The 13,101-nt window shown below is 52.0% G+C and overlaps 1 protein-coding gene across 1 annotated transcript; it reads left to right on the top strand.

Annotated features, from left to right (window-relative positions):
* Positions 1-7,907: 7,907 nt before the first annotated feature.
* LOC121274460 (thioredoxin-interacting protein-like) lies at positions 7,908-12,421 on the top strand. Its single transcript, XM_041181800.1, has 8 exons — positions 7,908-8,265; positions 8,978-9,050; positions 9,169-9,316; positions 9,568-9,670; positions 9,763-10,016; positions 10,549-10,750; positions 10,863-11,002; positions 11,103-12,421. The coding sequence occupies exons 1-8, from the start codon at positions 8,010-8,012 to the stop codon at positions 11,139-11,141; spliced, it is 1,215 nt and encodes a 404-aa protein (XP_041037734.1). The 5' UTR covers positions 7,908-8,009; the 3' UTR covers positions 11,142-12,421.
* The last annotated feature ends 680 nt before the right edge of the window (positions 12,422-13,101 follow it).

The raw sequence follows: 13,101 nt of genomic DNA, 5'->3' as shown, positions 1-13,101 counted from the left end.
TTCAACACCTCCAGTTCTAACCTCTCGCTCTCTAGCCCTTGAGTCTTATGCCTTCAGCTCCTCCCCTATTTCCTCATAATCTCCTCCTCCTCCCTTCCTGCCCCTCATCCCCCCCCATCACCTCTCCCTCCAGTCACCCCTTCAACCAGCCCTTCCCCTATCTTCTCCCCTCTGGTCCTACCCCCTACAACCCTCCCCATTCCCTACCACTGTACTCCTGTCCCTTCCAGTCCCTCCCTTATTTAGGGAGTCACACAGACATTTGGGGCACAGAAGGAGGCCACTCGACCCATCGAATCCATACCAGCACCCTGCAGAACAACCCAGTCAATCCCACTCCCTTGTTTGAGCCCCATATCTCTGCAAGTTCACTTCCATCAAGTTCCCACCCAATTTCCTTTTGAAATTCTTGATTGTTTCTGCTTCCACCACCCACTTGAGCAGACCAGAGCCTAGCCAGAGCTTTATAAAGGCTCAACATAACTTCCCTGTACTCAATGCCTCTGTTTATGAAGCCCAAGATCCCATCTGCTTTGTCAACCGCTCTCTCAATATGTCCTGCCACCTTCAAAGACCTAAGCACATGAACCCCCAGGTTGCTCACTCTGTCGAACCGTACCATTAAGTCCATATTGCCTCTCCCTATCCCTTCTACCAAAATACATCACCTCACGCTGTCTCTGTATTAAATTAAACTGCCAATTGTCTGCCCGTTCTGGTAGCCTATCTCCTGCTCCTAATCCGTGTGTTTGTATCTGTGTGTCCATATGTCCTCTAGCTGTCGATTGGGATCATCCTCACTGTTTGCCACCCCTCCAAGTTTTATATCATTGGCAAATTTTGAAATGTTTCTCTGTATTCTAAGAGCCAAGTCATTAAGCTGAAAAAGCAGTGATCTCAGCACTGACCCTTGGGGAACACCACAGTCAACAATCGTCCAGTCTGAAAAACAACCAATTATTCTTTCTCCCGAAGCCAATTTTTATCCAATTGGACACTGACCCTCCTATTCCATAAACATCAGTTTTTCTAGCCAGCCTTTTTATTTAGCACCTTGTCAAACGCTTTCTTAAAATCCATGTAGACAACATCCACCACGTTCCCCTCTTTGTTACTTCATCCAAAAAATGCAATTAAATTAGTCAAACATAATCTGCCATTTACAAATCCTTAACTAACTCTCCATGTGAGTCGTGATTGTTTTCCCCTGATTATTGTTTTCGAAAACCTTACCCAGCACTGATGTTAAACTACCTGATCTGTAGTTGCTAGCCCTGTCCTTACATCCTTTCTGAATAAGACATCACCATTTTATGTCATGTTTCCATCATTGCCCCTATAACATAATCATATTCCCACATGACTATTTGCACATGGAGCTCTCCAACATTATTCACCTCACGGTGTGTTTACATGCATTGTTATCCTGTCACGTTCTTCACAATCCTCTCCAAGTCTACTCCTATCTAATATGGTTTTACTTCCTTCTCTCGTACCAACCAACGCTCTTTCTGCACCTTATTCCTCTTTTCTACTTCTATATGCTGGTGCCCATTTCCCTGTCAATTGAATTTGAACCCTCCACGCATTGACCCTCCCTATCTTCCTATTCTGGCCAGTGTGCGGCACTGGGAGTAATCCAGAGATTACTACCCCCGAGGTCCTGATTTTTAATGTCGGCCCTGGCTCCTGAAAACTCCCTACGTCCCCAGTTTACTGGGATACAGGTTCCACAGGCAGCAGTTTGCCTCCCTGTACAGTGTCCAAATCACCATCCTCTCTGCTAAACCCATACAACACTGCCTAGACATTTGATTAGCAGAGGTCAGAGGTTTACAGTGTGCTTGCCTGGCAGAAAATGGATCAAAAAGCAATCTCCACCTGTTTTAAAAAGGTTTGTTTAAAAGCAGGTTACGTCCAGTCCTTTAAATCGAAGATTTACAGAGCATGTGCAGGACCATGGCCTGGCTGTACAAGTTTGACATTAATAGGCCATTCTTTATAAACCTGCAGTCACTCTTTGAGAAAGTAACTAACCTGGAGGGGAAGAGGGATCCAAGTTTCTTTAGACTATGGACAGGTTTATGACAGTGTGGTTTATAGGAGAGCTTGAGGCCACTTGACTTGCCAGAAACGCAAACTGAGAGATAAAAACACAGCTGGATTATGGACGTGGAATTAATGGGCCACTCCTCAGAGCTCCTACTTGTTGTAAACAAGGCTTGGAATAGTGCTGGGTGACTCACTGTGACAGTAATGCTGATAATCTGGGATTCTGGGAACACACTGCCTGGATAAACACTTGAAGGGGGAAAATGTGCAGGGTGGTGGGGAACGGAACGAACTGAAAAGCTCTTTCAAAGGAGCTGGCACAGGCACGATGGGCCGAGCGGCCTCCTTCTGTGTTTCATGATGCTTACAGCACAGAAGGAGGCCATTCGGCTCATCGTGTCTGTTCCGGCTCTTTGAAAGATCTATCCAATTAGTCCCACACCCGCACCCACCTCCCCACCTCAAACCACTGCTCTGTCCCCCACAGCCCTGCAAAATTTTCCCCTTCAAGTATTTACCCAAATCCCCCCTTTTGAAAGTTCCTATTGAATCTGCTTCCGCCGCCCTTTCAGGCAGCGCCTTCCAGATCACAACAACTCGCTGTGTCAAAAGAAAAATCTCATCTCCCGCTAAGGCTGTCTTACCGATTCTCTTCAATCTGTGTCCCTCTGGTTACCCTCGTACCGGTCAAAACAGTTTCTCCTTATTTACTCGCTCCAAACCCCCTCATGATTTTGAAGGCCTCGATTCAATCTCCCCCCCCGCCAATAAGCTTCTCCGCTCTAAGGAGAACAATCCCAGCTTCTCCAGTCTCTCCACATGAACTGAAGTCCCTCATCCCTGGTCCCAATCGGGGTAAATCTCTCTGCAAGGCCTCAACATCCTTCCTAAAGTGTAGGGCTCGGAACTGAACACAATACATCAACTGGTGCCAAAGGTGCAGCCTAACGTCCTTGTTTTTGTGCTGTCTGCCTCCACTTAGAGCAAAGGAATCCATGTTTTTTGTTTTAAACAGCCACTAAGTTATTGTAAGGTTGCTGCTGCAAAGCACATACCTGACAGAGCGGTGAGGGCTGCCAAAGGCAACTCCACACTAAAGTAACGTGCTCAATTCCTCGCGGAGTTGCACAAATGCTGGTGGGTCACCACCCCTGGCACACACAGGACAAAGAGAATTTTCAGTGTGAGAGCTGGAGCCACGTTCAGTCCTCAGATGAAGGCTACACAATTCAAACAGGGCATTCATGACACATCGCACCAACCCATTCGTTGGCTCATCCTGTGGCTAATTTATTATGGGGCCTCCATTTCAGGTTGTCACAGAGCCTCCTGGGCTACAATTCTATCGTTTGGCTCCCCCTGACAGGTACACCTTACCAGAGGTGTGCTGTTAGGCAGGAGTGGCCACATTTCCCTGGACTGCACAGACTGATCTGTCAGCTGGGACCCAGGCTGTGTTTGGGGGGGCCGGAGGGTGGCATGGAAATAGCTGAGGCCCGCATTAAGGTTCCTGACTACCCAGGCACTGGCCTCTTCCTCCTGCTGCTGACGAGGCGTCCGGCTCCCAAGCTCGACTTCGAGCCTCGAAAGACCCTCGACCGCCTGTTTGACCCACAGAATGCTGCTGAGACCCCCGACCCATAAGTCTTCCAGTTTGCAGAGTGTCCGAGTGCAAAGCCTCACTGCTGACCCTTCTGTCCTGGGGCTCCACAGGGGCGCAAAGCGGGTGCCTGCGAACACGGCTTTGCCTTGTTGCCACCCTGATGCCCAGCCAACCCCAGCTTAGTCACCCACCACACACCCAACCCCCCTCCCCTGCACCCCCCACAGAACTACCAGGGCAATGCTGGAGGGCGGGGACCTCATCCACTGTGACTCCACCCCCATTATCTTCACTCCACTTGGGGACAGAAAATTCTTCAGGCGTAAAGAAAGGGAAAATCTCCCTCATAAACGTTCCTATCGATTTGCATACTTCTCAAGTTGCTGGTTTGGTCTTTTGAGCGAGCCTGTGATTCTAAATTTAAAATATGGGATCACAGAGAGGGTCAGGGGTGAGGGGGAAAGAGCGATTGAGTGATCAGACATGGACTGCGCTGTAACTACAGGGTGTCAGAATGTAGTTAAGCTATTGGGCCAGCAGGGGTGGGAAAGCCAAAATCCCATGTCAGCAAGTTACACAAGTGCAGTTCCTAAATCTGGTCAACTTCCGTAGGCATTCAGAAATGGCAGAATAAATCCAGAGCATATATGTCCTTCAGGGAGGGATCCCAGCCCAGGCTGACGTGCTTCTGGTCCCACTCAATGTCCTTCTCTTGACGAATGCTTTCATCGGCCAAAGTGGAAGACGGAACAATCAGTAAGGGAAGTGGGATGGGTCCTCCTCCCCCATCAAGACCAGCCTTCAGGCTCCAGGCATGGGGAGGATATCCTGAGGCGTTAGAGGTTACAACACACATTCATCAGGATGCAGGGAATATTAAAGAGAAAGGTTCGGAACCTGGAGGCTTTTCATTGGGACAACCACGGTTTAGGGGCAAAACGATTTAATGTCTTGAAAAACGCTGGAAAATCTCAGCAGCTCTAACAGCATCTGTGGAGAGAAAGACAGAGTTAGCGTTTCGAGTCCCATATGACTCTGCTGCCCTTGTGTTTATAGCCATTGAGGAATCGAAGGGTGAATTTCAAATTGATTTAAAACAGAGGCAAGGGAAGATTCTTCACGCAGAAAGGCTGGTTCATCTTCCAACAGGGTCGGGGCTAACATAAGAACATAAGAATTAGGAGCTGGAGTAGGCCATTCGGCCTCTCAAGCCTGCCCCACCATTCAATAAGATCATGGCTGATCTGTCCCAGGCCTCAACTCCTCTTTCGTGCCAGCTCCTCATAGCCCTCAACTCCCCGATATTTGAAAAATCCAACTACCTCCTCTTTAAATACTTTCAGGGATCTGGCCTCCAGTGCAGAATCTGTCGACACTGGGGGTTAGACTGGAAAAGTGGCAGATAAATGGACACAAGAGTATTTATCAATCTGGCTTTATTGTGTGACAGGCTAGACCCAGGCCCATGGAGACAGGCGGGTGACTCACCCTGACCCATGGAGACAGGCGTCTGACAGACCCTGACCCGCGGGGACAGGCGTCTGACAGACCCTGACCCGCGGGGACAGGCGTCTGACAGACCCTGACCCATGGAGACAGGCGGGTGACTCACCCTGACCCATGGAGACAGGCGTCTGACAAACCCTGACCCGCGGGGACAGGCGTCTGACAGACCCTGACACATGGAGACAGGCGTCTGACAGACCCTGACCCATGGAGACAGGCGGGTGACTCACCCTGACCCATGGAGACAGGCGTCTGACAGACCCTGACCCGCGGGGACAGGAGTCTGACAGACGCTGACACGCAGACCCCAGTGCAGGCTGTGTACCATCTCCTTGCCTCTCCATCTGGAGAAGGCCCTGCCCTCCCTTCTCCAGATGTGTGTGCCTCTATCCCGTCCCCACTCCCCCTCTCCCTCCTCCTCCCTCTCCCCCTCTCTCCCTCCTCTCCACCTCTCTCCCTCCTCCTCCCTCTCCCCCTCTCTCCCTCGTCTCCCCCTCTCCCTCCCCCTCTCTCTCTTTCCCTCTCTCTCTTTCCCTCCTGCTCTCCCTCCCTCTCTCTCCTTCTCCCCCTCTCTCTCCTTCTTCCCCCTCCCCCTCTCTCCCTCTCTCTCTCCTTCTCCCCCTCTCTCTCTCCTTCTCCCTTCTCTCTCCTTCTCCCCCCTCTCCCCCTCCCTCCCTCTGTCCCCCTCCCTCTCTCCCCCTCCCTCTTTCTCTCTCTCTCCCCCTCTCTCCTTCTCCCCCTCTCTTCATCTCCCCCTCTCTCTCTCTGCTTCTCCCCTCTCTCTCTGCTTCTCCCCCCTCTTCCCTCTCCCCCCTCTCCCCCTCTGTCCTTCTCCCCCTCTGTCCATCCTTCTCCCCCTCTCTCTCTCCTTCTCCCCGTCTATCTCTCCTCTCTCTCTCTCCTTCTCCCCCTCTCTCTCTTCTTCTCCCCTCTCTCTCTCTCCTTCTCCTCTCTCTCTCTCTCCTTCTCCCCCCTCTCTCTCTTCTTCTCCCCTCTCTCTCTCTCCTTCTCCCCCCTCTCTCTCTTCTTCTCCCCTCTCTCTCTCTCCTTCTCCTCTCTCTCTCTCTCCTTCTCCTCTCTCTCTCTTCTTCTCCCCTCTCTCTCTCTCCTTCTCCTCTCTCTCTCTCTCCTTCTCCCCTTCTCCCCCTCTCTCTCCTTCTCCCCCTCTCTTCCTCTCCCTCTCTCTCTCTCTCCTTCTCCCCCCTCTCTCTCTTCTTCTCCCCTCTCTCTCTCTCCTTCTCCCCCCTCTCTCTCTTCTTCTCCCCTCTCTCTCTCTCCTTCTCCTCTCTCTCTCTCTCCTTCTCCCATTCTCTCTCTCCTTCTCCCCCTCTCTTCCTCTCCCCCTCTCTCTCTCTCTCCTTCTCCCCCCTCTCTCTCTATCTCCTTCTCTCCCCCTCTCTCTCTCCTTCTCTCCCCCTCTCTCACTCCTTCTCCCCTTCTCTCACTTCTTCTCCCCCTCTCTCTCTCCTCCTCCCCCTCTCTCTCTCCTTCTCCCCTTCTCTCTCTCCTTCTTCCCCTCTCTCTCTCTCCTTCCGCCCCTCTCTCTCTCCGTCTCCCTCCCTCTCTCTCCTCCCTCTCTCTCTCACCCCTCTCTCTCCTTCTCCCTCTCTCTCTCTTCTTCACCCCCCTCTCTCTCTCCTTCTCCTCTCTCTCTCTCTCCTTCTCCTCTCTCTCTCTCTCCTTCTCCCCCTCTCTCTCTCCTTCTCCCCCTCTCTCTCTTCCTCTCCCCCTCTCTCTCTCCTTCTCCCCCCTCTCTCTCTTCTTCTCCCCCCTCTCTCTCTTCCTCTCCCCCTCTCTCTCTCTCCTTCTCCCCCCTCTCTCTCTTCTTCACCCCCCTCTCTCTCTCCTTCTCCTCTCTCTCTCTCTCCTTCTCCTCTCTCTCTCTCTCCTTCTCCCCCTCTCTCTCTTCTTCTCCCCCCTCTCTCTCTCCCTCCTTCTCTCTCTCTCTCTCTCTCCTTCGCCCCCTCTCTTCTTCTCCCCTCTCTCTCTCTCCTTTTCCTCTCTCTCTCTCTCCTTCTCCCCCCTCTCCCCCACCCTCCCTCTCTCTCTCTCCCCTCTCTCCCCTCTCTCCACCCTCCTCTTTCCCCTCTTTCTCTCCCCCCTCTCCCCCCTCCCTCTCTCCACCCTCCTCTCACCCCCCACACCCCTTTCTCTCTCTCTCCCCCCCACTCTTTCTCTCCCCCTCCCTATCTCTCTCTCCCGCCCCTCTCTCTCCCCCCTCCCTCTCTCCCCCCCCACCTCCCCCTCTCCCTCTCTCCCGCCTCCCTCTCACCACCCCCCTCACCCACCTTCTCCCTCTCTGCCCCCCTACACATACCCCCTCTCTCATCACTTTTAACCAAATTTCATCCCCCCCCCCACCTCAAGTTTGGAAATTACAGCATTGTGAGATCATCTCCCGCCCTCTGATCGCCTCTACCCAATAGGTACTGCCGGGCCGGCCGATCCGCCCTCTGATTGGCCCTCCCTGCCTGTCAGTCCGAGCACCACTCTGTCCCCGTGCCGGCAGCCTGCGATCAGCCCCTGTCCACGCGGTGGCTCCGGCGCGCTGATTGGCCAACCGGCCGGTAAACAAGAGGAAGCAGCCAATGGGGGAGCGGAGCACGCGGTGCGCTGGCGGAGGCAGGCTGAGGGCACGCGCTGCGGCGGTTGGTGGAGAGCGAGGGCGAGGGGGCGGAGCCGGGGGCGCAGGGGGGCGGGGACTGAGAAGCCTATAAATAGAAGCGACGCGCCTCGCTACAGCAGCTGAGACGTGAAGGTGTTTGGAGAGAGTGGTTTGTCTTAAAGCTCGTGAATAATAATCGTCAACCTCAGCATCCGCGGCCAAGGCAGCAAACTGGACGCCGACATGGGGGTCGCCAAGAAACAGCTGCTCACTTTCGAGCTGCTCTTCAACTCCGAGCGCAGTTACACGGCCGGGGACAAGGTGGCTGGCCGGGTCCGCTTGCAGGCCGCCCAGCCGCTGCAGGTCAGCGCCGTCCGGATCGTGGCCCTGGGCTACGCCCGGGCCCAGCTGCTGAAGGGCTCGCAGCCCCTGCGCCAGCAGCAGGAGTACCTGCACTATCAGGACACACTGCAGCCCGACGGAGAGAACCGGCCCACAGGTGAGAGAGCGGGGTCAGGGGTCAGGGAGGAGGGGGTGGTCAGTGTCCTGGGAACTTGTGGGAGGGTCAGGGGGTCAGATTCCTGGCTGGGTTAGAGGTCAGTGCCCTGGGGGGGATGGGGTAGGGGTCAGTGTCCTGGGTGGGTTAGGGGTCAGTGTCCTGGGTGGGTTAGAGGTCAGTGTCCTGGGGGATGGGGTAGGGATCAGTGTCCTGGGTGGGTTAGAGGTCAGTGCCCTGGGGGGGATGGGGTAGGGATCAGTGTCCTGGGTGGGTTAGAGGTCAGTGTCCTGGGGGTGGGGAGAGTTGGGTTAGGGGTCAATGTTCTGGGAACTGGTGGGGCGGGGGGGTGGGTAGGGGTCAGTGTCCTGGGTACTGGGAGGAGCCAGGTCAATTTCCTGGGTACTGGGGGGGCTCAGAGGTCAATTTCCTGGGTACTGGAGGGGCTCAGAGGTCAATTTCCTGTGTACTTCCAGCAGAATAGAGGGAGGGGGTCAGGGGTCAGTGTCCTTGTGAAGGGGGGATGGAGTGGGGGGGGTCAGTGTCCTGTTTTTGGCAAAGGGGTGTGGAATTGGGAGTCAGTGCCCTGTTTTACAGTCTGAGCTGCCTGGGATTGGAGCAATCTGCAGAATGTGGGGTCAGTTCGCCTTGGGTAGCTTTGGGGACTTAGTTCCTCTGGTTGCAGATGCTGATGGCCTTCTCTGGTCTTTTGCAGATATGGACGCGGTTGTGGTTCTGCAGCCAGGCAAAACGTACGAATACAGTTTCGGTTTCCAGGTGCCAGAAGGGTAAGCAGCTCTTTTTCCCCTTCCGTTCAGTGGCTGTCTTGACGTGGCTATAATCAGATGTTTTGCTTTGATCACACTCCTCTGGCACCTCCTAAATGAGTGTTCCCTCCTTCGACAGGCCCTTGCCCCCATCGTTTAAAGGCAAGTATGGTGGGGTCTGCTACCTTGTTACAGCCTACGTTGACCGAGAGAAGCTCCCGCCTCTGGAGACCAGCAGAAACTTTGAGGTGGTGGAGCCCATCGATGTGAACGTACCGAGCTTACTGGTGAGTGACTCTCATTTCCACAATCATTGGGGCCGCTGTGGCTTGAGTAGATTGTCTGATTAGTCTTGGGCAACTGAGGGCGATCCTAGCTGTGTGGTTTAAAGTGATGGCATGGACCCTGTTGGGGGGTGGCGGAGTGGGGAGGTGCAGAGGTCAGTGCTGACACAACTAGAAATTCTGAAGTGTAGCATTGCAGCTGGCTTGACCCTCTTATGAATATGTGAACTGAAAACCTCCTATATTCCTTTCAGTGCCCAGTTGGTGGTTCCAATAAGAAAAAGGTGACTTGTTTCTTCCTCTCTGATGGTTACGTGTGTATTGCAGCCAAGATTGACCGGAAGGGATACTGTCAAGGTAACTTATCTCAATACTGTCCTAGCTCCTCCAAATACCAGGCTGTTGCGGTGCAGTGAATCTGACCGATATTCTCTCTTTCCTCCCTCCAGGCGACGAGATCTGCATCAACGCCCAGTTCCAGAACAACTGCTCACGGATCGTGGTGCCCAAGGCTGCCATCTTGGCAAAGCAGACCTACCAGGTGAATGGCAGCACCAAGGTCTTCAAGGAGAAGCTCAACGCTGTCAGGGGAAACCACATCATCTCGGGGATGTCTGAATCCTGGTGCGGGAAGGGCCTCCGGATCCCCACGGTGAAACCATCCATCAGCTGCAACATCATCCAGCTGGAGTATTCACTGCTGGTGAGTTTGGCACAAAAGATCCGTCCGGTTTCTTGGGTTGGTACAGCATTAGAATATTGCTCCTGGCTGTTGTGGAGGGAGTCAGTGGTGCGCCTCCTTAATGAGCAGAGAAGGTTAACAGAGAGATTGAATCGAGGCATTCAAAACCATGAAGGGGCTTGGACAGAGTAAATAAGGAGAAACTGTTTCCACTGGGCAGGAGGGTCGGTAACCAGAGGGGACACAGATTGAAGAGAATCGGGAAGGGAACCAGAGGGGGAGATGAGGAGAATTTGTTTTTATTTACACAGCGAGTTGTTGTGATCTGGAAGGTGCTGCCTGAAAGGGCGGTGGAAGCAGATTCAATAGGAACTTTCAAAAGAGGGGGAATCAGGTAAATACTTTAAGGGGAAACATTTGCAGGGATATGGGGGGGAAGAGGGGGGTAGTGGTCTTTTTCAAAGAGTTTCGTTTGGGCACTGTATCACTTCATGGTCAATGATATCCTGGGCTGGGCCCCTCTGATGGATTGTAATTGTTGTTCATCCTGCAGGTGTACGTTCACATTCCTGGCAGCAAGAAGCTGGTCCTCGACCTCCCTCTAGTCATTGGCACGATTCCGTACAGCGGGTTGAACAGCCGGTCGTCCAGCGCTGCCAGTAACTGCACCAGCATGAGCGGCACCAGCATGAGCAGCACCAGCATGAGCAGCGCCAGCATGAGCTGGCCTCACATGGAGTTCCCAGAGAGAGGAGGTAAGCACTGTCTTGGTAATCCCTTTGGGCCTTGGTGTTCGTTGGTGCAAAACTAATTGAAGAGTTGGTTTTCTGTCTGCGCTGACTGACATGCCTGGTATTTATCTTTCAGCCTCTTTTGACATGGGCCATGACACTCACCGAATGGAATGTCCCACCACTCCCCTGCTGGACGAGTATGACGGGCTGCCAGAGAGCCCCATCTTCATGAAGTCCCTGCTCTTCGACAACATGTCACCAGGCAGACCTTTGGTGAGCATTGCAGCACTGATCGAAATCAAAGACCTTTTATATATCGCCCAATTCCAGAGTGAATCTGATGCATTTCCCCTTCCTTTGTGTTTCTTCACAGGTGGATGAGAATGGGAACAGCGAATGCCCAGTGGAGTGAAGTGGCAAATCCAGCAGTGACTTTATACACACAAACTTGGACTTGCATTTTAATCACAGCGTGCGCTTTACGATGCACTTGTAGAAAGAGCCTGCGGGTAAAGGCGGAGGGAGCTGGACGGTACCAGAAAGAGGAAAGCAAGGAGGAATTTATGCGTACAAATGCCTCGACCAGTGCTGGCTCCCACCACTGGACCAGGAGCTTGTTGAAACTCCTACAGTTAGATAGACGTCAAACCAATCAGAAATCATGTAACACTCAAATCGAATTTAGGCTGAGACCCAGCTCAGTTCTTGTGTATGAGAGGCGACATTGTGTAGTTACTGATGACAAATATTAGAAACTGTTAATGCTCGGTTGTTTCTTTCTGTTCTGATGTGGTATTATTGAGATCTTTTGCCTTAGCTGATAGGGCAGCACAGGTATTTCGCTACTTGGTGTTCGAGCTCAGTGTGCCGGGGCGATTGCGGCCACTGATGTTTGGTGAAGTGCGGCCAGTAAGTATCTCCCCAGCCCGCCGGGATTTATGCAAGCACTGATTGCAAAGCACTCCCTCCATCCTCCTGGACGCCTAGCGGCTGCCACTGTCTGGTTTGAAGGGAGATCGCGCAGCTGCATAAGAATCCAGAGTGGTCTGGCAAGACCGGATATCCCAAAGAATTCCTCGTTGGAGGAGGTGCTGCCAAAATTTAGATTTTCAATCCAATGTTGTCCTGGGGGTGAGCTCTGTGCTTGTTACCAGAGACCTGTTCCCGCACTGCCTTGTGCCATATGATTCCCATCAGCATCATTTTGTTTGAAAAGGGCAGCACTCAGTTCCTGACTGTTTCTCAGGTGGGTGTTTATTCCATTGGTAACTTCCTGTTTGAAGGGTCAGGCGGTCCCTGATTTTCTATAACAGTGAGCTCCCTTACTCTGCAGTTTTAATTTCTGATGTGAGAAGACCTTTCCAAGCACTCCACGTTATTATTATTCTGCCTGTAAAACATTTCCATTTTTGTAAAACTGTCTTTGTACTGAGCATGTGAATCCTGTGTCTTCCAAGTTCTCCCAATGTCTGTATGACTCCTTACTATCCAAATTGTTCATTGGGAGACTATTACTGTTTCATAAAGTGTTATTTTGATAAGGATTTTATTTAAAAATTACAAGATTTTTCTAATCTGATTCTGCCATTGTGGAACCTGTCAAATTATTTTGTGTATTTTTCTAAGCTCAAAAGCATTTTATTTTGTAAAAAGTGTCCTTGGTTTTAAATAAAGTTGAGATATTTTAAAGTGCTTGGTGATTGTTGGGAGTTTCAGACTGTGGCGTGTGAATGAAAGTTTCCTGCAGTTTTCTTTATTATTTCATGGGGTGGGGGGGTGTCAAGGGCAAGGCCAGCCTTTGTTACCCATCCCTAACAGCCCTTTAACTAGCAAGCTCAGCCACCTCAGAGGGCAGTTAAGAGTCAACCATTGCTGGAGTCACATCTGGGTAAGGATGGCAGATTTCCTTCCCTAAAGGTCATTAGTGAACCAGATGGGTTTTTATGACAATTGATGGTTGTCATGGTCATCATTACTGAGACACTCTTTCAATTCCAGAATTTATTAACTGAAGCTGTCTTGGTGGGATTTGCACCCATGTACCCCTGAGCATTATCCTGGGCTTCTGGATTATGAGTCCAGTGACATTACTGCTACACCACCATCCTTCCCCTGTCAGTATGACATTTGATGTTAGATGTCTGGGGTTTTTTGCATAAGTTAAATCCCTGTGGCAAAAGGTGTTGAGTGACTGTGCTTGCTGCCAGAAATCCTGAACACCTTGCAAGCTTTCATCTGCTCAGCATGAAATCTGATGCCCCTCTCGGTTGGTTCCAGACTCCTGTCAGTTGCGTTTTATTGTGCCTGAGTTGGCTAGAATAAAAATTTGCATCTTAAGCAAATTTTTCACACTCAATTCACAAGCCCTGCCT

The sequence above is a fragment of the Carcharodon carcharias genome (assembly GCF_017639515.1).
Source record: "Carcharodon carcharias isolate sCarCar2 chromosome 36 unlocalized genomic scaffold, sCarCar2.pri SUPER_36_unloc_6, whole genome shotgun sequence".
NCBI lineage: Eukaryota > Metazoa > Chordata > Chondrichthyes > Lamniformes > Lamnidae > Carcharodon > Carcharodon carcharias.
Note: the sequence above shows the minus strand (reverse complement) of the source record. Positions and strands in the feature narration are given on the sequence as shown.